A 25,091-nucleotide genomic window follows, 5' to 3' on the forward strand; every position below is an offset into this window, starting at 1 on the left:
TGCTACAGGAGAGTGAAAAAGCTCCCTAAGTAGTGGTGATTCTAGACAAACAGCATGCCCTGATCTGTCTTTCTACATTGTTAAATAATACTGGGGAGGGCATGAAGGGGGGCTTCACTTCATAATGGAGTAAACAGAAGTTCCAAAGTGTTATTCCCAATAATTGTTAATTCTATACTATTTTCCTTTTCTGCTGGGAAATAAATCTTGGGGAATGATGATCTTTCAACATTTATTTCATAGCTGGATGTTATTTGCAACTGGAATCTGTATATTTAGAGTGCTCCAGAAACCCAACTCTGGGGGAAGATCATGTTTAACCAGTGTTGAGTATATCATAAGCATTCAACAAAGAACTTACTGGTTGTTAAATTATTATTCTCTGGCAAAGGTTTAAAGTTCTACATTCACAGATATTTTAGCTTGTATTAATCAGTAACTATTAGGTACTTTGTGTTTTACTTCATGTTTGATGATTTAAATACCATCACAAATAATATTAACATATCATAGTATTCCCTCTATATACGTTAGAGATAACATAGCACACACACCATTACAGAATGTAGACATTTGCACATTTTTTAATAGAGTAGGGGAAAAAACAATATAATTCATAATTCAAATTCCAGTCAATTTCTCTTAAAAATATTTTCCTAATTTAATTCAAAAATGTTACTTTATTAACAAATTAGCAGGTTAAAGTTTACAAACCGGTAAAGGAAAATGGATTATACATCACTGCAATTTGGTACAAACGTTTTGTTTTCTCTTTTAACAAGGGAGCAGAGTACAATGGATTGCCCTATCTATAAACCTGTAAAATGCTGTCTACCAAAGTGATGAATTCATTTGGAACTTAATATGATCATTTGTTAAAGTTGCAAGGATTTCAGGTGTTCACGTTCAACTATGCCTTCCATAGAACAAAAAGTGCTTATCATTTTGTGTTGAATCCTTCCCCCACCTGCACAGACCTTTTGGATGAAAAGTACGTATATCATTCACCAAGGTAGGCTTTTCATGTATTACTGTATTGAGATCCTGAAAATCCTTCATTGTTCACTTAAAGAAACTTCAATAAAGATATAGTACTGTGGTCGAATGACTTTAAAGTGGCCCCCATAATCTCAGCCTGCTGGTTACAAGTCCTTATGGAATCTCTTCCTCCTGAGTGTGGGAGGGACCTGTGACTTGCTTTCCACCAACAGAATTTGGCAAAGGTGATGGACAGTCATTCCCATCATCACTTTGTGTTACATAAAACTCCCTATTATTAGCAGACTTGCTCTAGAGTGTCTCTCTCTCTCTCACTCTCTCACTCGACTTAAACAGAAGCAGGCTTGCACGAATCTTCCAGAAGTAAGGAACGGAATGCTGCCAATAACCACAGAACAAGGACTCCGTAGCTGAGTCTGCAGATGAGAACACAGGCCTCACTGATACTTAATTGCAAGCTTGGAGGAAACAGGAAATGCGGGCCTTGCTCCTGATCCACAGAAACAGAGACGCTAAACGTGTGTCGCATGAAGCCACTAAATTGTGGTAAGTTGTTATACCTCATAGAAAACTAATATGAAACCATAAGAAAAAAGGATTTTTTGAGAAAGAACTTAGTATAGAGGATATCTGTTTCTATTCTTAAAAAAAAAAATCACAAAAAAGTAGGTGTACACTCAAAGGTAGTAGCAAGGCTAAATGTGTACGGTTCCAGGTGGTCCTCTGGTGGTCAAAGTGAGCAATTTGGTTCCCAGCAGGCACATGGCGAGTGGCATGTGAAGATGCAGTACATCTTATTCGTAACTGGCTATTGAGTGCAAAGGGTGGGCTCCATGCAATTAGCTCATGGCCACTGCCACCAAAGTCGTTACTGGAACGATTCCCATGGTTAATATACATTCTTGGCTCCCCTAGTATCCAAATATACGCTACCGTGAAATGGGCTAGTCGATTTGGGGTGCTCTAATGGAGACTGACCCCAAGATCCCAGATGCTTGACCAGAATGACAGATTTAGTGCAGATCCGACAGCCTGCGCCCTCCCTTCTCAAAAGCATCTTTCTACCTTCAGGGCATGGTTTGCCTAGATCAGGTCAACATTTAGAAAAGGAACTGGAGAGCCTTAGTTCCAAATGTGACTCTTCCCTAGTAAATGAAAAGAGAGTCATAAGAGATCAAACCGTTGTGATAACCTCAGAGGAAAGGAAACCACAGGACGACAAAGAACAGTGACCAAATCGCCCCACATTTGAAGGAAATAAATTCAAGATTATATGTCATTTAAATGAAATGGATGAAGGCTACATTTGCAGGGGTAAGTATAGAGTTTATACTTGGGCACAGGTTTAGTTAGAAAATATACGTCTTGGGGAGCTCATTAGGTGATCTTTATCATAATCTACAAGGTCAAAATGAGCAGTTACAAAGAAATATAAGCAAAGTGTTGCAGATCGGAATGCTTCACGCACTCTGCTACCTATGCACTTTTCTGTTCCTTGAATGAACAGAATCCTAGAATTTCGTAGCTGACACTCAAGATGCACTTCACCACTAAAATGTACGCAAACTGACTTAAAAGACACAATTAGTAAAAACAAGCAGCCAGAAAAGTGGTCTTTTCCAAGTTCCTAATGCATTTTTGGCCACCAGGCTCTGGTTTGCAGGAAGATAGAAACCGCTCGAAGACCATCTGGGCAGCACTTCCTGCTTTACGAGCATCAGCAGGTGATGGCTAAAGGGAGCAAGATACAGATCTCCTCGCAACACACATCAGAGTCCCACTTTGGCTTCTCTAAACGTCTGTGTCTCCTTTTTAAGGGAGTAGAGCCACAGTTCACATCCTTGTCCTCACTTAACGCCCAGAGTCATTATGCAAAATACATCTGAATTTTCAAAGATCAGGTCAGAACAGTCAGAAACTGCCACACAGTGATCAGCGAGCACACCTAAGTCACTTCTACATCAATCGATCGTGAAGCAGCGCTGAGCAGAGCCTCCTGGGCCCACACACGAGCAAGCGGACGGTGCGCCACGGCCACCGGCTGTCCCGAGAAGACAACAGGGGGGACTTCGTCCAGTGGGAGCCCCTGGCTTAGCACAAAAGTCACGTCACCAGGGCGGTAAGTGAGCCGCCGCCGCCCATCAGAAGAAATACTCTTTCTGGCTTTCGGTGATTGTACTTCGCAGGTTGAGCTCACTTTTCAGAGCGGTCTCAGCATTGTCTCCGTGTTTTGGAATATTTGACTCATTTTTTTGGTACAACCATCTCTGCTGGTAAATGCGTATACCTATGGCAGTGATACAGAGTGAGATAAATATCACAACGGCTATCACACCTAGGGAGAGGAGAGAGAGGAAACACAGTCAGGATATTAGCTTTGTAATATACTATAGTATATACAATATAAAGCTTCATTTACATCATATTTACATAATACATTTACATCACATATATTACGTCCTACATGTAATACATCATATACATTACATCCTATATGTATCTATGACCAGAACATTGGAAACCAAGTTGTATTATAGCACTGAGTTTACATCTAAGTCCATACATCCTTTAGATACAGCAGTTTTATGCCCTCATCCTGAAGACCGATCAGCTTCGCTTTCAGTTATGCCCTCATGCTTACATGCGGAACCACAGTGTGGTCATGCCCACGTCTCATGCTTATAATTTAACTATTTTTAAAGGATGGAGCGTATAGACCTGTCACAGAGTAATTAAATGCTTATGCATAAGTAATTTTATTTTACTTTTTTATTAGTGTTTATTTATTTTTTCAGAGAAAGAGAGACAGTGCACAAGTGGGAGAGGGGCAGAGAGAGGGAGACACAGAATCTGAAGCAGTCTCCAGGCTCTAAGCTGTCAGCAAAGAGCCGGACGTGGGACTCGAACCCATGCACCATAAGATCTTGACCTGAGCCAAAGTTCGACACTCACCCAACTGAGCCACCCAGGTGCCCTGCTGATGGGTAAGTATTTTAATGAAAATTTGGTACTGACCTATTGCTGACTTACAGTTCTGTGGTATGAATGCCACTTGTTTCTTCAGGCTGGAAGAGTCTTAGGTGATCTCTGCTGCTGGGGGTCCATGCTTTGTGTGACCCCCTTCGGTTGTTTGTGGGTAGGGCCTGTGACTTGTTTTTAACCAACGAAATCGAACAAAGGTGATAAGTGGGACCTGACTATGGGATTATGTTACATCAGGCTGTAGCCGCTGTCTCACGGGAGTGTCCCTCTTCCTGTCAGCTGTGAGGCAGCCAGCGGTCATGGTGGGAAACCTCATGCGGCGGGGAATTGGCAGGGAAGCACCTAGGGAAGCATCTAGGGACTGAGATCGGGCTCTGGCCAGCAGCCAGCAAAATGCATGCCTCAGTCCTGAGGCTGGGAGACACCGCACGCTGCCAACAAGCATCAGGCGAGGGTGCGGCTCCTTCCCCGGAGAATCCCCGGATGAGACCCCAGCCCTGGGCCACACCTGGATAGCAGCCTGCTGTGACCCTCAGCGGAGGACCCAGCTAAACTGAGCCCAGACTACTGACCCATGGAAATAATAAAAGTGGGTTGGGTTAAGTTACAAGTGGGTGGCAATTCATCACACAGCAATAGGTGATCAGTATAGCATTGCATTAAAACTTTGTAGAAATACTGAGAACATCCAACTTTACGGGAAATAGATCATTCGAGGCCTCCTGTTGGAATTGTTTTGAGTACTGGAAACATTAGCTATGCTGGTGGTTCTCAGCTTTAGGTGCACAGGGAACAGTAACTCAGAATCTCTGGGTGGGAGACTGGGACGTCAGCTTTGTCTTAGAAGTTCCTCAGATTATTTGAAAGCACTGTACAGGGTAGGGGTGGTCAAGGGAGGTCTATCATAATAGTAAAGAGTGAATGTCCAGTGTAGACCAAAACAAAGAGGCAAAAACAATTTTAAAAAGCATTCACTAGTCAATATACTTTTAAGATGACTGACACAGGCATTAATATTCTAATTAGCAAATGCTAGGAAACACATTATATGAATCAAAATTTGTACAAAATGAGGATTCTTCATCATACTCCAGGACAGACATAAAGAAGCGTGATGGAGGGGTGCCTGGGGGGCTCAGCTGGTTCAAGATCCAACTTGGGCTCAGGTCGTGATCTCGCAGTCTGTGGGTTTGAGCCTCACATCGGGCTCCACGCTGATAGTGTGGAGTCTCCTTCGGATTCTTGCTCCCTCTCTCTGTCCCTCCTCTGCTCACACTCTGTCTCTCAAAAATAATTAAGCATTTAAAAAAAAGCATAATGGAGTCCAGCGAACTCAAAGCTTAGTTGTGTATATTTGGTCACAGGGATTCCTGAACACAGGCTCTCAGGAACCCAGATGCTTCCTTCCTGAGAGCTCAGGGCGGTGTATTCATGATTTTTTTAATATTCTTAAATATTCATGGGTAGGATAGGCATCATTCTCAAAGCGTTACATCTCACTTGAGAACAAACGGTAGAGTTGCTTTAATTGTTTTTACGTTTAGTTAGAGGACTTTGCTTTAAAGAGCTATATCGTGTCCAATTTTAGAGTCCAAGACAGTAAGTCTCAACAACAGCCATCAGGCCACTTGATTATACAATTATGGTCACCATCATACTGAAACACCCAGGGTGTTATGTACGTAATTGATTACGAGCTTGTTTGTGTGTGAGGTTCAACGGGGTCCCAGAACCTCTGTCCTCAGCCATTCTCTGAAGAGACTGAGATAATTTGAATAATGCATCAGATGCATTCCATAGCCTTCCCTTCAGCAATTCCAGTGTAATTGTGTATGTGATGGGCACTCATGTCTGCCTGCCCTCCATCTAGCTACACGTCTGCCCCTTTCTCTCTCTGCCCGTCTGCAATTCGGATCCCTTGGCAAGAAACCCTCCGTGATCTCTGGTTCACCAGGTCTGAATGTTATTTCGATTAATTCTCCTCTCCTGTGTTGTTCGCTTTGCTTGCAAGAGGAGAAAATGATCACCTACAACGCAGAGCCCAGAGCAAGTCACCTACTGGAGTAATCCTTTAAGCAGATCAAATATTTTACATGTGGGTACAGTCCGGGATCAGCTAGACAAAGGGCTGTGGATTCTACCCAGGGCAATACACTGTAGGTCAGTATACTCAGTGGCCGAGAAACCACTCAGCAAACAGTACTGTGCAGACCCAAAGCAGATACAAGTGAATTGTAGGACCCGGTAGCCTGAGTCGTCACCAGCCTAACCCCATCTGTGCTCTCATTCTCCATCCCACCTATCAGAAGCCAACGAGGATCTCTCCGGGGAATAATATTGGCACAACTTACTTACTTTGTACATCTTGCCCATGATATTTAACCAAACGCAGTAAAGCTCGAAGACCACAGCTGACTATTTCCGTTGCTCTCATAAAGGCACTAACCATGATAGTTTGCACCCTTTTTGACTGTGATTCCTATTTTGAAAATATTAATCACTTTTAACTTTATTCATTTTAAATGAGCTTTTCCTTTACAGCGAAGTCATCTCATTAAAAATAAATGAGAACAGTTTAGGATTAAGATTGGATTTTACATGTAACACAAAACCATTCCTTTTCGATACACATTATAAGTAACATATTTGTTTTTTGTTGGTTTTTGGGTTGTGAAATCTGGGCGGGGTGTCACGTACCTCACTCACTACAAAAATAGAAATGGTCGAGATAAGAATGGGAATATTAACCTTCTTACATAGATTTGGTTGGCACTTGAAAATGTCTGAATACTTTCCTAATGGTCTGGAGAAAACGGGTGGTTTTCATGAACAGAAGTGAAATGACCAGAAACGATCTGACCTGGTGCTCAGCCCACCTGAAGAGCAGAATGCCAGAGGGATCGCCCAGCCCTGAGACTTATTCCTTTATTCAAAACAGCAATAGAATAGATAGCAGTGAGCTTCCTCCTTACCAAGCTGACATTGCAATGGGCACATTGCATTAATCTAAGTAAATACATTTAAATGTTTCTGAATGGTAAGGAGGGAGACTTGAATATTCAGTCTTTCAGTCAGACCTAAATAAACTCTGTTTCAGAGGATACATTGGGAGGTATTTAAGATGCAATTACTTTTACTTCTTCAGATATATTAAATATGTATAAAATATAAATATATTCATATGAGTATATATTTGAATATACATATAGCTTAGCTATCACACTTTGCCTTAAAGAGCTACATTGCATCCAGTTTTAGTGTCATATTTATAGAATACATGTGACACTAAAAAATATATATTATGTAAATATATAAGTAATTATATTTATAAATAGAAGTATATATAAATCGAAGATAAGACTGACACCAGAAACAGTTTTATATATTTATGTTTAGAAAAAATCTTTATGTCAGGGGTGCCTGGGTGGCTCAGTCGGTTAGGTGTCCAACTTCGGCTCAAGTCATGATTTCATGGTTGGTGAGTTCGAGCCCCGCATCAGGCTCTGCTGACAGCCAGCTCAGAGCCTGGAGCCTGTTTCCGATTCTGTGTCTCCCTCTCTCTCTGACCCTCCCCTGCTCACACTGTCTCTCTCTCTCTCTCTTTCTCAGAAATAAAGTATTTAAAAAAATTTAAAAAGTAAATAAACATTAAAATAAATTTTTTAAAAAGAAAAATCTTTATGTTGTATATCTTTATGTTTAGGAAAATGACAATTTGCATAGTTTAGGTGTTTTCCCCAATATATCTTTTACTTTCAATATTATTTTTAAATGTTTTGGGCTAATGGACTGAGAGGTCCGTGGCTATTTTGAATCAAAGAAGTACAGGTGGATGGGTCTTGCCTATATGTATCCTGAGAAATATTGACGGCTATTTTCAAGTGAAAACCTTCTTATTATTCTGTAGTCTGGCAGCCATTCACAAAGCGTCCCAGTGGAAGCGTCAGGGCCTCGCACACGGCGAGCATCAGCAGGCGTGCGCCCTGCCCTTGACCTCGCACATCCGCGCGCACCCCCACAGACGCTGTTGGGACGGTGCCAACAGTGACCACACCGCCAAGGACCAGGTCATTCGCAGCCCTGTTACCTCCGATGACAGCAGAGTCCCTTCTGTCAGCATTAACTAAGGGCTGTCCCTCATCTGTTGGTCCAGAACCACCTACAGTAGAAAAAGGGAGAATGACAGAGGCGGGAGGGAAGGAGGAGAGCAGGCCACCGCGCGCCAGGCCCGAGCAGCGCGAGGAGGGCCGCGGAGGGCTCCNAGGCTCTGCGGGCAAAGAAGCGGGGCGCACGTTAGGGCGCGGGGAATCTGGCGAGGACGCTGGCGCAGCCCGCTTCCGCACGGGGTAGCCGCGCACCCCCCTCCCCGACCCCCTGTCCTTTCCTCCTTAGGAAAAGACAGCCGGAGCCAGTGCCCGCGGCCTTGGTGCCCGACACGCGGGTGCAACCCGAGGCCTCCCCGGATGCGGCGGCGCGTTCCAAATGAATGAAATCCTCTGCGGTGCAGTCGTAGGTCGGATGATCGTTCCGGTCTTTTCAACAGGATTTGTGGCCGAGAATCGAGGTGGCTACAGTGACAGGCCTCCTGAGCCTGGGGGCCACAGTGTTCTCGGGAATCCTTCCCGCAGCTCTGATCGCCCCGTTGACACTTCGGTCTGGCTCACTGTTTAGGAGAGGGCCCTCCCTAGCCGCAGGAGCCACGCGGGGAGCCCCACACCCCACTGCCTGCCCCCCTCACAGCGGAGGTCTCGGTCCCCTTTCCCCTCATCACGGCCCCTGCCCCCGCCCCAGTCTGACGGAGGTTGTTAGCTCCCCGGGGTGGGGACTGCGTCAGGAGAGCACATCAATTCCTTCACTTCGAAGATGGTCAGGTCCTGCGGCGCACTTGCTGGACGGCCACCAAATCTGACCAGAGGCCATGAAGCACAGGCTTCAAACGTTTCAATGCAGTGAGTCAGGGAAGCATCCATGGGTTTTACTGAATGTCACGGTAACTAAAGACCACCTCAGTGTCACTACAGTTAAGCAACACATTCTGCAGCTTCCACTGGAAGGGTGACAGAGTAGGACACCCCAAAATATGCCACATTGGCACAAAGACTATCTTGGGCTAACAGCACTTGAAAAACCAAGAAATGCAAGAAGAGCATTCCGACCGTCCCTTGTTCTGCCCAAAAGTAGGAGAGAACTTCTGGTGGCAAAGCTGGCCACCCTGTGCCAGGAGGAAAGGAACATTCTGGCCACCAGAGAAAGGGAGTCAGGCTGGAGAAATCTGTACATACAAACCTTGTTAAAGTACCTCCTGTCCCCATTTGTCCCCCCGTACATTTAATTACTCATGCACAGTTACTACCCTGTGTTCAATCTAGCACATAAACACTATCTGCTCTTTGGCTCTTCATTTCCCTATGGAAGCGCCATATACGCTTAAAAATCTACATGCTTTTCTCTTGTTCATCTGTCTCGGGTCAATTTAATGCTCGGGTCTAGCTATGAACCCAAAGACGGGAGATGTAAAGTTTTGCTTCCCCTACAAACTCATGGGGTGGATTTCTTCAATCTCGTTACATGTCTCGCCTTTTCTCCTATTAAACTTCATCTCACTATTTCAGTCTGTCCTTCCTGAAAGCCAAATCTTCTGTATCCTTGCTCCTTCAGGTTTGGAAAAAAAGTCGTATCTTTAAGAAAAATGGTCTAACATTTGGGAGCTACTTGGACTTACAAAATTCTGTTTGGCTATTTTAAACTTGCGAAAGTAAGTGCTATGTAAAAGGCCTCCACAAGCAACTAAAATCGGGGGCATGTTTACATTGTTATAATGACACACAAAAAAGAATTTTCTGAAACATACTGCTATCTTGGCCAAGTTGATTATATGAGGAAGCATCAGAGAGCCTGATGAGTTTCAGGTAGATTCTCACACTGAAGTAAAATGAGCTTGGGACGACTCAATTAAATGATTTTATATTAAAAGAATTCTCTAAAGATCAGTTAACTTTGTTTTTTGCATTCAGACAATAACATTCCTTAAAGAAAGGCATCTTCACTTGAATATACTTGAGAGAATGTCAAGAAAAAAAATGGGAAAACACTATAATAGTACCATAGGACTTCTGCAATACTAAAATACGAAAAAACAAACCAAAAAAGTACAGGCCAAGAAAAGCCTCAGCTGTTGAGCAAAAAAAAAAAGGGTGGGACAAGCACTTTCTTTCCTGGTCAAAGTCTGACATGAGTGCTTACCAGGCTAGGGTAGCAGAACAAACCTTAGGCAGACATTGACCTTAATTAATTAGACCAATTTTGTGAAATGTATTTTTTTAAGGTAACTGACCTTCATTTCTGTAGGTAGTCTTATAACTCAAGAGTAGAACATTATAGTGCAGTATATTTTCATGTATTTCAAGAATGTGTACTTGAGGTTTATACACATATGTGGATTGTGGGTATGGACATGTGTGGGTGGATTTATGTGCCCACATGGGCTATCCTTAATCATGCAGATATAGCTGCGGCTACGTATGCATTTTTGGTGTCAGTATACATCAAAAGGTTTACTGCTCACCATTTCCTGTTGCCTTCATATTTTCCATCCTGAGGTCATGGTTCTGATTCATTTTTTGATTGGAATAACTCTCCAGTATTTTCCTTATATGGGATGCATGGTCAATATTTAATCTCCATCCTTCCTTGTTATCCATAATATCTTTTTTTAACCTTGTCAAATACATTATATATTAGATTCTTGAGCTGCTGTTCATTCCTCAGGAGTGTAATGATATTCCGTCATTTTTTTTTATCCCACTGTTACAAATGAGAAGTCGGGTGCTGATGCCAAGATCATTATTTTTTCATTGTAGTAACTTCTGTCTAGAAAGTTTGGAAGGTTTTTTCTCTGTGGTTTCACAATTCAGAAATTTTCACAGATGTATGTCTTTTCTCATCAGAATTGAGGAGTCCTTTCAATTTGCAATTCAGGTTTTCCTTCAGCTCTGAGAGATTTGTTGTTTTTTTTTTTAACATGCATAATTATTGTCTTTGCTTCTAATTTTGTTCCTGGATCTCTAATTATTCATGCTACATTTCCTCTATTTTCTCTTCCAATTTCTCTTAATCTTTTTTCCTCTGTGGTTTGAGATAGTCCATCTATAAAATATTCCAGACCACTCTTTAAGGATAATCAGTGATGATTCTCTCCTTCAGATGACCCAGTGCAATCTTGAAGTTATGTTCACTTTGACCCCCAGAGTCTGTGTGTGCATGTGACTTTCCTCACATCTCCTTGAGCCCCAAGTTTCATCCCTGTTATTTTCTGGCTTCTTTAGCAGCTCTATTTTGATGTGGGAATTCTATTTGTTGTTTTGAATCCCTCTCCCCATCTCCTAAGGGATGACATTATTATTATTTTTTGCTTATTTATTTATTGGTCTGCTAATTTCACGACTCCAAGGTTGGGGATTTTATATAATGATATGGGGGTCCTGGCAATGGGGAGAGTGGACCTGTTCTTTCCTCGGAGCCAGCGGTGGACCTGCAGGCAGATGGGCTGACCCCAAACAAAGTGTAGGAAGAAGTCTCTGTCCCTCACCCTCACCATGGCAGAATGAATGTGGCCCAATCATCCAGCCCCTCCTCAGCTCCACGAGTCGCCCTGAGGGTGAGCACAGCCATGCTGAGCAGTGTTGACCTTCCTTCCCTCTGGAGGCCTGGAGTTCTCTGCAAGCCATGCTCTGCAGGCTTCACACGCCCTCCCTGAGACCCTGCTGTGCTCCACCCCACAGGGCAAATCTCCACCCCAGGTCTCTCACGCACACCTCCCAGACCCTCCTGGCAGCTGGGCTGGCCCTCCAGTTCCTCTGTTCGGGGCACAAGCACACTGAAGTGGGAGCAGAAGCACGTGTTTATGGTCCAAGCTGCCATTTCACTTCTCACAACCAGGTCTACACAACATCAGCATCAGAATTAACAGAACTGTGCTCAGAAGGACAATGAGTGCAAATCTATCTTCCCTAATGGCTGCCCCCTGAAATCCCATTACTGAGGTCCTTCCTTCTGGCTCAAAAGTTTTCTTCCCTTTAAAATGCAAAGAAAAAAACATGAGGGAAACCTTAAAAGAATACGCGTTATTAGAAATTTACATATCAGGGGTGCCTGGGTGGCTTAGTTGGTTAAGGATCCATCCGTCTTCAGCTCAGGTCATGATCTCCTGGATTGTGGGTTAGAGCTCTGCAGCGGGCTCTGTGCTAATAGCTCAGAACCTGGAGTCTGCTTTGGATTCTGTGCCTTCCTTTCTCTCTGCCCCTCCCCTGCTCACGCTCTGTCTCTGTCTCTCTCTCAAAAATAAATAAACATTAAGAAAAGATTTTTAAAGAAATTTGTATATCAGGGTGACTATATTTGATCAGCTCCACACTTGAGGACACAGGTATACTAACAGGAAGTAAGAGATCAAGTGCAGTTTACTACTAGGTTAATGGAGAAAATAAAGGAAAACTCCTTGAGGTCATATAGGTCATAATGGCAAACTGCACACACTGCCCAGGCCGGGTGCTCCCCACACCCACTTCTTTTCCCTACTTCTGCATAGCAATGACCCCAAGTCACCCTACCCCTATATGTCCAATCAGCTTTAAACACCTCTGTCAGTATGGGTGGGCTCCTTTTAACTTTATAAGCAAACGACCACCTTTGTTCTGGGGCTCAGACTTCTGGAGAATGATCTCCTCTGAGCGCACTGGTGTAAAATAAACCTCTTCCCTTCCAAGATCTCCGAGTGCCGCTTGGTTCTTCTGCCAGTGATCCAGACCAGATTTCCGCAACAGGTAAGGAGGGGATGGGAACGTGATTTGAGTGTAGCCAGGAAGCAGAGTAACGTTTAAGAAAAAGTGAGCTAAGAGTTGACGATAAAGTTCACTTCCTTTGTAATTTTGAGTAGAACCCTAAATCATTTTCAATAAAAACAGATTAAATCTATTTTTTTCATTTAAAATATGCCCATGGTAGGAAATTTTTAAATTACAATCAAATTTATGACAATTCAGGACATAAACATTCTCAACTGTCTCAGATAATGTATCCCATAAGATACATTACCAAGGCTGTGCATTCCAACATATGGGATGCTTTCTGCTTTTGTGAGGAATGAGCATTTTAACAAAAGATACACAGGAGGGTTTTCTGGCAGGAAACACCAGAACAGTGAAAGGAGCATTCCCAGAGGCTCTCGTCAGCAAGAAAAATCAGCACACAAAGTGAGTGGCGCATGGAATGGCAGGAAGCAAGGAAGAACATCAGAAAGTGTAAAAATGTGGATAAACTGAAATGAACATGGACTGTTTTAAACGATGGCGGTAATAACATCTAGAGGAACAAAATAACATGTAAACATAAAATACATGACAATGAGGGTGGCAGAGGGAGATAAAATGTTTTGAAGTTTTTATGTATTTTGAGAAGTGTGACAAATTAGTATGTGATAAATCAAGGATGTACAATTTAATCCTAAGAGTAACAACAGATCATAATTAAACAAGGTTGAAGTATCAAGTTGATGCAGGAGATTAACAGCCCCAAACAAGGACAGCTCAGCTGCCTGTCGACACGAGAGTAAACCCACTGAGGGATACTCATGCAATGAAGGGCGCAGCAAAGACGATGGATGGATCCCTGCACGTGCAACAGCATCATTGGATGTTAGAAACAACCAATGGACAAAAGCTGTTCCGCTTTGTTGACCTGCCATTTATCTTGGAATTGATGAAACAGCAGAGTGAACTTTTTTTTAGTTCTAAATAAATGACATAATTAGAAGATAATGATGAGGCCGACTTCCTCGGTCTATCTTTCCAACAATTCAGGGCTGGAGGCACCTGATTTTCAGAGTCAGAAAGAAGTGAATTGATTATACCTCCCTCCTCCCCAAAACACATGCCCACCACACCCCAAAGTATCCCAGCACTGGCACCTCACACCTGGAGGAAATCAAGGGTGATCTGGGACCCTGGGCCCTTTGATCAAGCGCTGCCAGCAGGTATTTACTAGAAGAATAGTCTTTAGTAAGTAATGTCAGCTCCTCGCATAATGACGCGGGCGCTCTCTGCCACTCTTTAACCCAACAAGGGGACACTGTCATTTTTTGCTGTTCTTAGCTCTTGGTCTTTTTCAGAAGTGTGGCTAGGCTTGTGCAGGACCCTGCGATGTGGCCTGGCTCCGTCTCAGCAGTCTTGAGCCCGGCCCCTACCAGTTCTCTACTCATCTCCCACCACATCCTGTTCTCGAATAACCTCATTCACCCTTGAGAATAAACACCCACTAGGGGCTCACTACTCCAACTCTCCCAGCTGGGTATGTAGAAAAGGCATTGGCAAAAAAGATACATCTCTCATAGATTTTTTTTCTTATTATTGAGATACAATTCACATTCCATAAAATCCATCATTTTAAAGTAAACGGTTGAGTGGGGTTTTGTGATTTACGAAGCGGTAAAACCATTACTAGTATCCCCCTGAAGAATCTTTCATTCGCTCCGAGAGAAACCCAGGACGAATCAGAGGCCACGACCCATTCTACCCCTGTCCAGCCCTGGCCAAACCTACACCATTTTCTATTTCTATGGGTTTGCCAATTCTGGACATTTCATACAAGATAAATCATACAATATGTGACTTTTTTGTGTTTATCTTCTTTCACTCAGCATAACGTTTTCAAGATTCATCTGTGCTGTAGCAGGTGTTAGTGCCCCATTCCTTTTTATGGCTAGTATTTTACTGTATACCCCTTTCGTTTCCTTGTTCCTTAGCTGATGGTTGCTGGGCTTATTCTCACCTTTGATTATTACTGGATAATACTGCTGTGATGACTGGCGCACACCTGTGTGGATGTATGTTTTTTAATTCTCCTGGGTATATATATACCTAGGTGTTGTCACAGGGTAACTCTATGTTTAACTTTTGAACAAACTGGCTATTTTTCCATGGTGGCCGCACCATCTTACCCTCCCACCACCAGTGCGCGAGGGTTCAAATTTCTCCACATCTTCCACAACACCTGTTACTCTCCTTTTGACCACAGCCATCCTACTGGGTGCATAATGACAGCTTGTGGTTTTGATTTGCACTCCTTTGATGGGTAATGGTTTTGAACATCTTTTCATATTGGTCATTGGTATATCTTCTTTGAAGTAATGTTTTTGATTTTGACCTTTGACCAGATCCATTGACCATTTTTAAACCGAGTTATTTGTCTTTTTGTTCAGTTGTATGAGTCTTTTATATACTCTGTATAAAAGTTTCTTGTCAGATACATGACTGGCAAATATTATTCCTCGTTTTGTAGACTGTCTTTTTACTTTCCTGGTAGTGTCATTTGAATGACCTAAGTTTTAAATTTTGATGAGGTCCAATTTATCTGTTTTTCTTTTGTTGTTTGTGCTTTTGAGAAGCCCCGGCCTAATGCAAGAGCTTTTGAGAAACCTTATGTAAGAAACCATTGCCAAACCCAAGGTCACAAAAGTATACAACCATAGTTTGGTCTAACAGTTTTGCAATTTTAGCTCCCACATTTAGACCTACCATCCCTTTTGAGTAAATTTTTGTAAATGGCATGAGGTAGGGGGCAACATTGCTTTTTTAGGTTGTCGATATGAAGTTGGTTCAGTTCCATTGTTTAAGAGACTATTCCTCCTCCACTGAATGGGCCTGGTACCAATGTCAAAAGTCAATTAGTGATAAATCAATTTGTTTCTTGACTCTCAATCTATTTCACAGATCAATAGTTTGCCCTTATGCCAATACCACACAGCTTTGATTACCATGGCTTTGTACCAAGTTTTAAAATCAAGAGTGAGTCCTCCAAGTTAATTCTTCTTTTCAAGACTGTTTTGGCTATTTGGAATCCTTTGCATTTCCATATACATTTTGGGATCAACTTGTCAATTTCTACAAAAAAGGCCATTTGGTTGAATCTGTAGATCAATCTGGGGAACACTGCCATCTTAGCAATAGTAAGTCTTCCAATCCATGAACATGGATGTCTTTCTATTTATGTAAGTCTTCCATAATTTATTCCAACAACATTCTATAGTTTCCAGTGTATGTGTTTTACACCTCTTTTGCTAAAGTTATTCCAAGGTATTTTATTCTTTTTGAGGCTATTTAAAATGGAATTTACATTTCATTCTTCATTTCATTTTCATCTTGTTCTTTGCTAGTGTATGGAAATAAAATAAATTTCTGTATATCGATCTTATATCCTTGCCCAAACTGTGTACTAGCTCCAATAGCTTTTCTCATGGATTCCTTACAAGATCACATTCTCTGCAAATAGAGATAGTTTTACTTCTTTCTGTTTATTCTGGGTCCTTTTTCCTTTTTTTCTTTGTTTGCCAAATAGCCCTCAGTCAAACGAGTACTGTAGTCTTGAACAAATCCAGTGAGAGTGGACATCCCCATCTTCTTCCTGATCTTAGAGAAAGACTTCCATTATCTTACCATTAAATGTGATGTCAGCTGTGGGTTTTTGTGGCTGCCTTCTTTCATGTGAGGAAGCTTCCTTCTATTCCTAGTTTGTTCAGTGCTTTTTATTATGAAAGCAGGGTGGAATTTTCCTTTTATTCCAAATGCTTTTTCTGGGTCTCTTGAGGTAACCATGTGGTTACTGTCCTTTATTCTATTGATTTGGCATATTACATTGATTGATTTTTATCTGTGGAACCAACCTTAAATTCCTAGGATAAATCTTACTTGGTGTATACATAGTGTATAGTATTATAGTACTTATATTATTATAGTAAGTATTATAGTATTATAATACTTACATAGTGTATAGCACTTTTTTATGTTACTGAATTAGATTTGCTAATATTTTCTTGAGGATCTTTGCACTTGTATTCATATTCCTGAAATTTTATAAATGTTTGTGTCTTTCTTTCTAAATGAGGTAAATTCTTTGGCAGAGCATAGAAAGCATATGTCACATAAGTCACATAATACCTAAACTATGGTCTGTCCATGAAGATATCAGTAGGGAATTGCCACAGATTATTTATTACTCAATTCTCATATACGGAGCTCCATTTCAATACATAATCCTTCACTGTATTCCCTTTCCCCACACAGGAAATTGACCCATTAAGGTTTATCGGCATGACTATATTGAATTACATTCCACCTATTGTATTCCTTCTCAGGAGGACTAAAGTTATTTTATAGTAACTGGGGAAATGTAACCTGATTGGTCATCATGAAGAAGACCACTGAAGAATGGGAAGAACAAGGACATCCTGTTGATTGAGAAGGTGATCCGGAACCATTCTGTCCAAAGCACATTAGAGTAAATAGTAACAATGATAACTTAGATTTGTTATGAACACTATTCTATTGTTTATATTCCCTATTGTAACGCAAGTGCTTTGAAGGCGTATGTCTGTCTGTTTCCTTGCTAGGCATCCAGAATGTCCTGTGAAGGACAAGTGCACATCGGGGACCACCCAAGTTTTTTTACTGAATGGATAAGTCATTGAGTCAAAACACCTAACAAAAAATAGGTACTGAATAGCTTGCCATAGGTTGGGACAACTTTCTTTGGATAATTAATGGCTCTTTATTAACCAATCCGTTGGTCTATTTCACTGTAAGTTTATGAAAGGAAGCTCAGCTTATATTCTCCAGATCTGAACACAAAACAGTAGTCTTCTTATAAGTACTAACTGTTCTGAAAGTGGCAGCAGAATCAGGGCAGAAGCCTTCCTGAAAGTTGTCCGGAACATGAAAAGTTTTATTCAGCTTTGATCAAGATGCATAGCTCTAGGTAGAGATGAAATGAATATTTATAATTTTATTAGACTCAATTGCTCCGGGCAATAAACTTCATTGCTGAGTTTCCAGTTTAATTTTTATAGCCTGAGAGAGATGCTCCTGACTATACCATTCTTGAATAAAATCATGAACATCTTCGATTCTGCGCTATTGCCCTCTGTAAATTACCTTGTGAGAAAATAAAAATTTATATAATAAAACTCATTATTCTCCTTTTTTGTTAAAACGATTGCTTTTATAAAATGCAGTTTAGTTATTAAATCAATTTCCATCATCGATCGAAAGCCAAGTTGTCTTTAAAAATATCCCTTTGTCGACTTGGCGCTTGGTGACAGTGACTTTCTACCTTGTGCCGCAGACATTTCTGAACACGCCTCATCTCTCCTCTCAGAGGCTCGAGTCATTGAGGGCAGGAAGTTGCATGTGGTGTGTTCGTTTTGCTCATTGACCCTATCTGTCCTGGTGGCTGGGAAAAGAGTCCACGGACACCTGTCTGTGGCAAGGAGGGAGGGATCAGACGGCTGGGGGCAGGCAAAGCCATCACTCCACTGGCAGACTGCACCACGGTATGGAATCTAACCCTGAGGCTTGCCTGTCCCTTAAGACAATCAATTACTCACTCTGTTCAAACCAAGGATAGTAACTATCCATTGGTCCAGAGAGTAGCACTCAGTATCAGATAAAAAAGGAGCAAATTCTTTTCCACTTGGACATTAAAAACAATTACAGTATTATTAAGCTGACAGCCAAGGAAGGCGTTCCATCCCACTGTTCTCTGAAACTCAATGTGGGCTTTACATTTGCAGGAATCTCATAACCTCCTCTATCTAAATGTATACTGCGAATCTCACGTGGGAAGGCCAGGGGAGGAGCTAATTTCTTTCGATTGTTTTTCCAGTTCCAGTGGTTTTCTTGACTATGCCACTGTTTTAAATAGAACAAAAAAACTCCTGGGTGTTGTATGTAAGCGATGAGTCACAAAATTCTACGCCCAAAACTAATAGTACACTCTATGATGACCAACTTGCATCTAAATAGAAACTTGAGGGGCGTCTGGGTGGCTCACCGGTTAAATGTCCGACTTCAACTAGGGTCATGATCTTGCGGTTCGTGGGTTCAAGCCCCACGTTGGGCTCTGGGCTGACAGCTCAGAGCCCAGACCCTGCGTCAGATTCAGTGTCTCCCTCTCTCTCCCCCTCCCCCACTCGTGCTCTTTCCCTCTCTCTAAGTAAAACATTAAAAAACTGTAAACAAAAACTTGAAAAAAATAGAATAAAAAATCTAATATCACAAAAACCTGGGTGTCCAGAAATGCCTAGAAAACTCATCCAAAGTCACACATTAGAGACTGAGATGGTCCGCAGTGGGGTGCAATAGCCATAAACATCACCCAGTGCTCAAGGGGAAACAACTGTTCTCATTTTTATTTCTGCCTTAAGGGCTCGATGATATTCTGCATGTGCGGTGGGGACTGGAGCAGTGAGCCACGTGAAATCACCTGCAGCGCCAGCTGCCTTTCTGCCGACACACTGGGGAGGCCTGTTCTGTATCCACCTCAAAGGCACGATCATGAAGCGGGACCACTTCGGCCTGAGGTTGCTATTCTGTATAGGACGTTCACAGCACAGACCTTGGGTACCCTCCTTCGCTGGCATAGTCAGCACCGTTGTTAACTGTACATGACCAACTTGGAGCTTCTGGTGACACTGACTATCTAAACCTTACACATTTGTTTTTACCCTTTTCAAGAGCACTTTGGGATTCCTCACCTTTCCTCTGGAAAATATGAACTCATAATTCTACTACCCATCACCTGTTTGGAAAAAGTTTCATAGTTACTGTGCTGAGTTCTCAATGTAATTTGAACGTCCATCCACATGCCTCCTCTAAATCTCCAGTCTGTGATGTTATATAGGCCTACAGAGGAAGAAATGATGGAGGAATCTGCGAAGAAGTGGCTGAAAAGCTAGCAACCATCCCACTGATCATTTAGGACTAAACAGGGCCAGGTGGGTGTCCCGGACCGGAACAGGAATAATAAATATTCCATAAGACGATTTCTCCTAAATCACTTTAACTATCAATAACATGTACAGTTTGTATACAAATGATCAAAAAGAAAAGATATAACTTACAAGATTTATTTTTATTTTGATTTACTTCTTGGTGACACAGGGAAAAATAAAGGCATAACTACTTTGATGCCTAAATAGTATAGTATGCTTTTACTGTGGCACTTCTGTGAACTCATAGCCATAAAGAGTGTGTGGGATCTTTACGCCGTGACTTTCCAAGAAGTAGGTGGGGAATTAAGTGCATTTCAAAGCCGGCCCCGGCCACAGCCCAACAGGTACGCACTTGCTAAAAGAAAATCAAACCTTTTCTCTTCTTCTAAATGTAAAACTATACTTGTCATTAAATGATTTCTGCATTTGACTCCTGATTAATACAGAATTTGTGAACTTGATATCTGCTTTGATTGTGTCTTCCCTCAATTGTCAGAAAAGTGACAAGTTTCGTTCTGCCTGATTGCCAAGGGAGAGGGTGAGTGTGAAGGCACTTCTCAGGGGCCACCCTTGCTTGTCCGGGGGACAGCCCTGACTCATGATGACAGGCGCTCTCAGATACGAGAACAGCTTCTGCCTTGATTATCGCTCCCTGGGAAGCCGTGACTGTGACAGGGCACCTCACTCAGCACGGAGAACCTTCCTGTGTTTGCTACCTAACACTTCTGATCCACGGGCTGTGGGGGGACGCATTGTCTGCCACTTACCTAAAATTGTCCCCAACGTAAGGGATTTGATAGCGTTGAACTCTGTCCCCGACGACAGGAGGACATGCCTCCTTGCATTCCGGTTAACCTATTAAACGTCCCACGAGAAGCAAACATCAAAATGGCGAGCAGTTGGGATGATAAGGGGAGAGGGAATCACAGGAACACCAAGAAAAACGGTAAAAATGAGCCATGCGTGTGAACTATCCCAAAGACTAAAAGAGAAAGCTGTTTCGTAGCAATTTTTATAATAACTCAGATTTCACACCACCCCATTCCTTATTCGTCTCCCTCTGTTTCTCTTCATGGCTTAAAGATCTATAATTGGTGTAATCCACAAAGAGATGCAGAAAGCTATTTCAAACCTTAAAGCTTTTACTTATTTCGAATAGAAATTAGTAAAGAGCCAGAACAGGTATTATGTCTACAGATTCAATACATAAAGGTTATTCTTCAAAACCCAGTGACAATGAATCATTTAAACACGGATATTTTTAAAAATGTATTCCCGCTTTAAGCAAAACCTCGCTTTTTCCCTTGTGTTTACATTTCTACAGCACTTGCTCTTTTGCAGTCAGATGGGAACAGGCTCCCATCGGAATTTCTCCAGCAGTCGCTGTGATAAACTAGACAGCATCCCCCTAACGCCGAGGACAGCCCGGCATTCTAAATGGTCCAATGTTAACAGTAACTCCGTCAGTCTCTTGCTGAACAAACACACAGAAGTTGCTAAGTCAAAACACTCTGGCTACATTTCCTGTCCCCAAGACTTATGGAGAGACTGTGTTGAATGTGTATCTCTTTTGTTGGATTGATTAGCAGAGGTTTGCTTCATGTCACACATTCTGAGTGTCTCGAGTTTGGTCACTGTCGTCTTGTTGAATCCCCCTACCCCTTACCTCTACAGAGACCGCCGCTGCCTCCCTGTGGATCTCCACCTGGTGAAACTGTCCATCGGCAAGGTTTTTAAAACCAAAGTTAAAAACATCAGGTTCTTGGTGCCTGTCCAGCTTATAGCTGATCTGCAAACTTCCTAAAGAAGAGAAAAATGACATTTTTAACTAAAGTGGAACCTTATAAAACCTATTGACGCAGGTTCTAAAGCATATTTTATTTTATTTATTTAATACAATTTGAATCCAGTGAGCATTCACTTAGGACACCAATAGTCCATTTTCCTGAAAGCGTGATCATTCGTGTGCTGTTTGGGGCCAAATTCAGAATCTAATTACACTAGTTTATTTAAAATTTTTTTTTCATATTTATTTATTTTGGAGAGACAGAGAGAGACAGAGTACAGGCTGGAGAGAGGCAGAGAGAGAGGGAGACACAGAATCTGAAGCAGGCTCCAGGCTCCGAGCTGTCAGCACAGAGCCAGATGTGGGGCCTGAACTCACAGACTGAGATATGACCTGAGCTGACTGAGCCACACAGGCGTCCTGAGAATCCAATTAAAGGCTATTTTATTTTATTTTTTAAGTTTTTATTTAAATTCTAGTTAGTTAACACACAGTGTAACATTAGTAAACGCTATTTTAAAAGTCAAGACCAAACGGTCTTTCCATTTTCCATTTTCCTTAACGAAAGGAGTAAGTCTTGGAAACGGTCTTTCCAAGTTCTTCCATTTTCCTTAACGAAAGGAGTAAGTCTAAGGTAAGCATATGAAAACTCCAAGCTAGGCTCTAAGTTAATTATTCATGTGGTATTCACATTATTAAGTGGTAAAACCTCAAGCAATATTGCATTAACATTCAGTTTCTATAAGCATAACTTCTTTTAAGGTGACTTATTTTAATGCATTTTAATGTATTGCTGACATTTGCATAATGAATTTTTTTTTTTTTGCAGAACCAGAATTTTCTCCCAAATGTTTCTGCCGTAATCAAGAAACAGAGGAAAGAGAAATGATTTGCTACAATATCTAAAATCTCCTGAAGTTCTCCACAAATGCACCTTCTACCCCATGACTCCCGCACTGTCTGTAATAGAGGCTCCAGAAGGTAAGTTTCTGTTCTTCCTCTCTGTGAAGCAAGGTTACAACTTGGTTATCCTCTCCAACTGGAAAAGTCTGGGAAAGCCCTGGCGGCTACGGGCGGGCTAGCTCTCCTTCCACTTTTGTTTGAATGTAGAGATGACGTGAATGGCTTCTCAACCACTATGAGTAAAGAACAAGCATATTCATCCGATGCTTATGAATATTGTCTTTTTTATGGTTTAATATACTTCACTTAGAAGGAGGAGGAAGTATTTTCCATGTACAGAATGATATACCTTGTTTCAAAGTGAATTGCAAAACTAATTTAGATTATTCATGTCCAGTAGGAAAGGCCTCTGAGAATAACAAGACGCGCATCTGCACATCGAATACATCAAATGACCAAACTGTCATGGGAGACTGCCATCTTGAATGGCACCTTAAATGGAACCATTGAAATGTTAACTCTAGTGATAAACATCAAGGTTATCATGAAAAATAAACTACTTCTAAGAGAATGAGAATCTATAAGCCATGCAATTGTGTTTCCTTTTTACGATTAACACTGAAAGAGCCCCCTCATGTGGTCCTAATATTCTAAGTCAGTCTTCTTGTTCATAGAGTCCGACACTCACCATTGGGGGCAAGGATAACGGACAGGTACTCTTCGTAGAAGGAGCTGACGTAGAGAAGTAGGCTGGGCGTCCCTGTGGTCCGGAAGCTCAGTGTGGCCATTTCCCCAGTCAGCGTCAGATCCTCATGAAATAAAGCCGCCAAGGAGCTGGAGTTCTTACCGAAGGTATGATTATGATGTTCTTGAAAGTTGTAGATAACTGACGAGCCACTTCCAAAATACGCAGAAATCTCTGGAATGACACTCATTTTGGTTATGTTAGTAACAACAGAAGAAGAACAAGGCTTTTCTTTATGGATAGTTGCACAATATCTCTAACCCTTAAGCATCTCAAGAGAGAAAATAATAACAGCATGCTTTGCTGTTTGTTTTTTTTTTTAAATTTAAGCATATTTAAGATTAAAGAAAATAATCAAGTATGGGTAAAAAGATAACTTATCCCCACTCACATTCCCATAACTTAGAACTGAGTAACAATATTTTCTTATTGTCCGCAAGATGCTTCACCTCAAGATTCACATACCTTTGCTTACTGTTCTCAGTGTGGATGAGTCCGGGTCTAACAGAAGTAGTCACAAGCTTCTCAAGAATGGAATCGTACTTCTTTCCAAGTTAAACACAGAAATTCAGGACCAAAACAAGTCTATTTAAGCTAATCACACGGAGTTGCCTTATCCTTTCTTTACAGGGTCAGATGGCAAAAACACAAAGCAAACAGGAAAACATTTGGCGTCCTCTCTGGTCCCGGTCCCGCACGTGGGTCGTACTCACCATTTTCGCAGAATGGCCCGTCATATGCAGAGAAGGCGCAGTCGCAAGCGATTCCCCTGTGTCTCTCTCTACATCTCCCTCCGTTGCGACACAGGTGTCCGTAGCTGCTGCAGTGTCCTGGGCACCCTGGCTCCACACCTGGAGTCATTGTTGCTCTTTCTTCCAGGTCCAGTGCCAGCCCATTCAGCCGCAGCGAGCGAATGCACCCCAGGAAGCCTCTCTGTCTGGTGGCCGTCCCGCCTGCAAGGGAGACACTGCAAATGCAAACGTGTTCTTGCGTGTCTTTGCGAGATCTCTTCTCTACGTCCAACGGAGGCCACATTGATAACGTCAAAAAAGGGACCCGTCAAAAGTTTTATGAACAAATACAATTTTGAAAACAGGCTGTGATCAAATATTCAGAATCATCAAATGACACTGATTAAAACCATTAACAAAAATATTTTTGAAGTCCACCTTGGTAAATATTTATTCTAAAAATACTTCTTCGGGTTCCTGACTGGCTCAGTCTCTTGTGTGTTAAATTTTGGCTCAGGTCATTATCTCTCAGTTTATGGGTTCGAGCCCTATGTCAGGCTCTGTGCAGACAGTTCAGAGCCTGGAGCTGCTTTGGATTCTGTGCCTCCCTCTCTCTTTGCTCCTTTGTTGCTCATGCTCTGACTCTCTCTCAAAAATAAATAAACATTAAAAAAATTTAAAAATACTTCTTTAAGTTTTATTTAGAAAGATTTGTACATTTTTACGTTGGTTCCTTCATAAAAAACAGAAGACCACTTATTCTTTTTAATGTTTAAGTATATCAACTATGAGGAGCACAATAAAGTTACATAGTTAAAAATTTTTGCAATATGATATATATATTACAAATGTGTATATTAAAATATACAATTACGTATGTATATATGTATATATAAAATGTACAACACAAATTATATTGTATATATTTATCATGTAATATACATTAAAATTTGTATATGCATTTGTTACATATGTATTTTTGTTATATATTTGTTATATATATGTATATAACAAGTTATATATGTAATAATAATAACCCTTCTTAGAAGTGCTGTCCGTAACAAATCCGTGAAAAGGAACTGATGAGTGGGCAAAGACAGAGAAGGTGCAGGGGTGAAGACAAAG

General features: G+C 41.6%; 1 protein-coding gene across 1 annotated transcript in view; it reads right to left on the reverse strand.

Moving 5' to 3' along the window:
- Window positions 1-582: 582 nt before the first annotated feature.
- LOC144227655 (contactin-associated protein-like 3) overlaps window positions 583-25,091 on the reverse strand; it is a 159,585-nt gene continuing 135,076 nt past the window's right edge. Inside the window, exons 20-27 of the mRNA XM_077759328.1 lie at window positions 23,949-24,188; window positions 23,179-23,409; window positions 21,468-21,601; window positions 20,569-20,656; window positions 11,796-11,921; window positions 8,340-8,513; window positions 8,069-8,248; window positions 583-3,334 (exon numbers count right to left, since the gene is read on the reverse strand). Coding sequence (XP_077615454.1) covers window positions 3,141-3,334; window positions 8,069-8,248; window positions 8,340-8,513; window positions 11,796-11,921; window positions 20,569-20,656; window positions 21,468-21,601; window positions 23,179-23,409; window positions 23,949-24,188 — 1,367 coding nt within the window. The 3' untranslated portion in view covers window positions 583-3,140. The remainder of the gene's footprint in view (window positions 3,335-8,068; window positions 8,249-8,339; window positions 8,514-11,795; window positions 11,922-20,568; window positions 20,657-21,467; window positions 21,602-23,178; window positions 23,410-23,948; window positions 24,189-25,091) is intronic.

Source organism: Crocuta crocuta, unplaced genomic scaffold (genome assembly GCF_008692635.1).
Source record: "Crocuta crocuta isolate KB4526 unplaced genomic scaffold, BGI_CrCroc_1.0 scaffold41, whole genome shotgun sequence".
In the NCBI taxonomy this organism is placed as follows: Eukaryota; Metazoa; Chordata; class Mammalia; order Carnivora; family Hyaenidae; genus Crocuta; species Crocuta crocuta.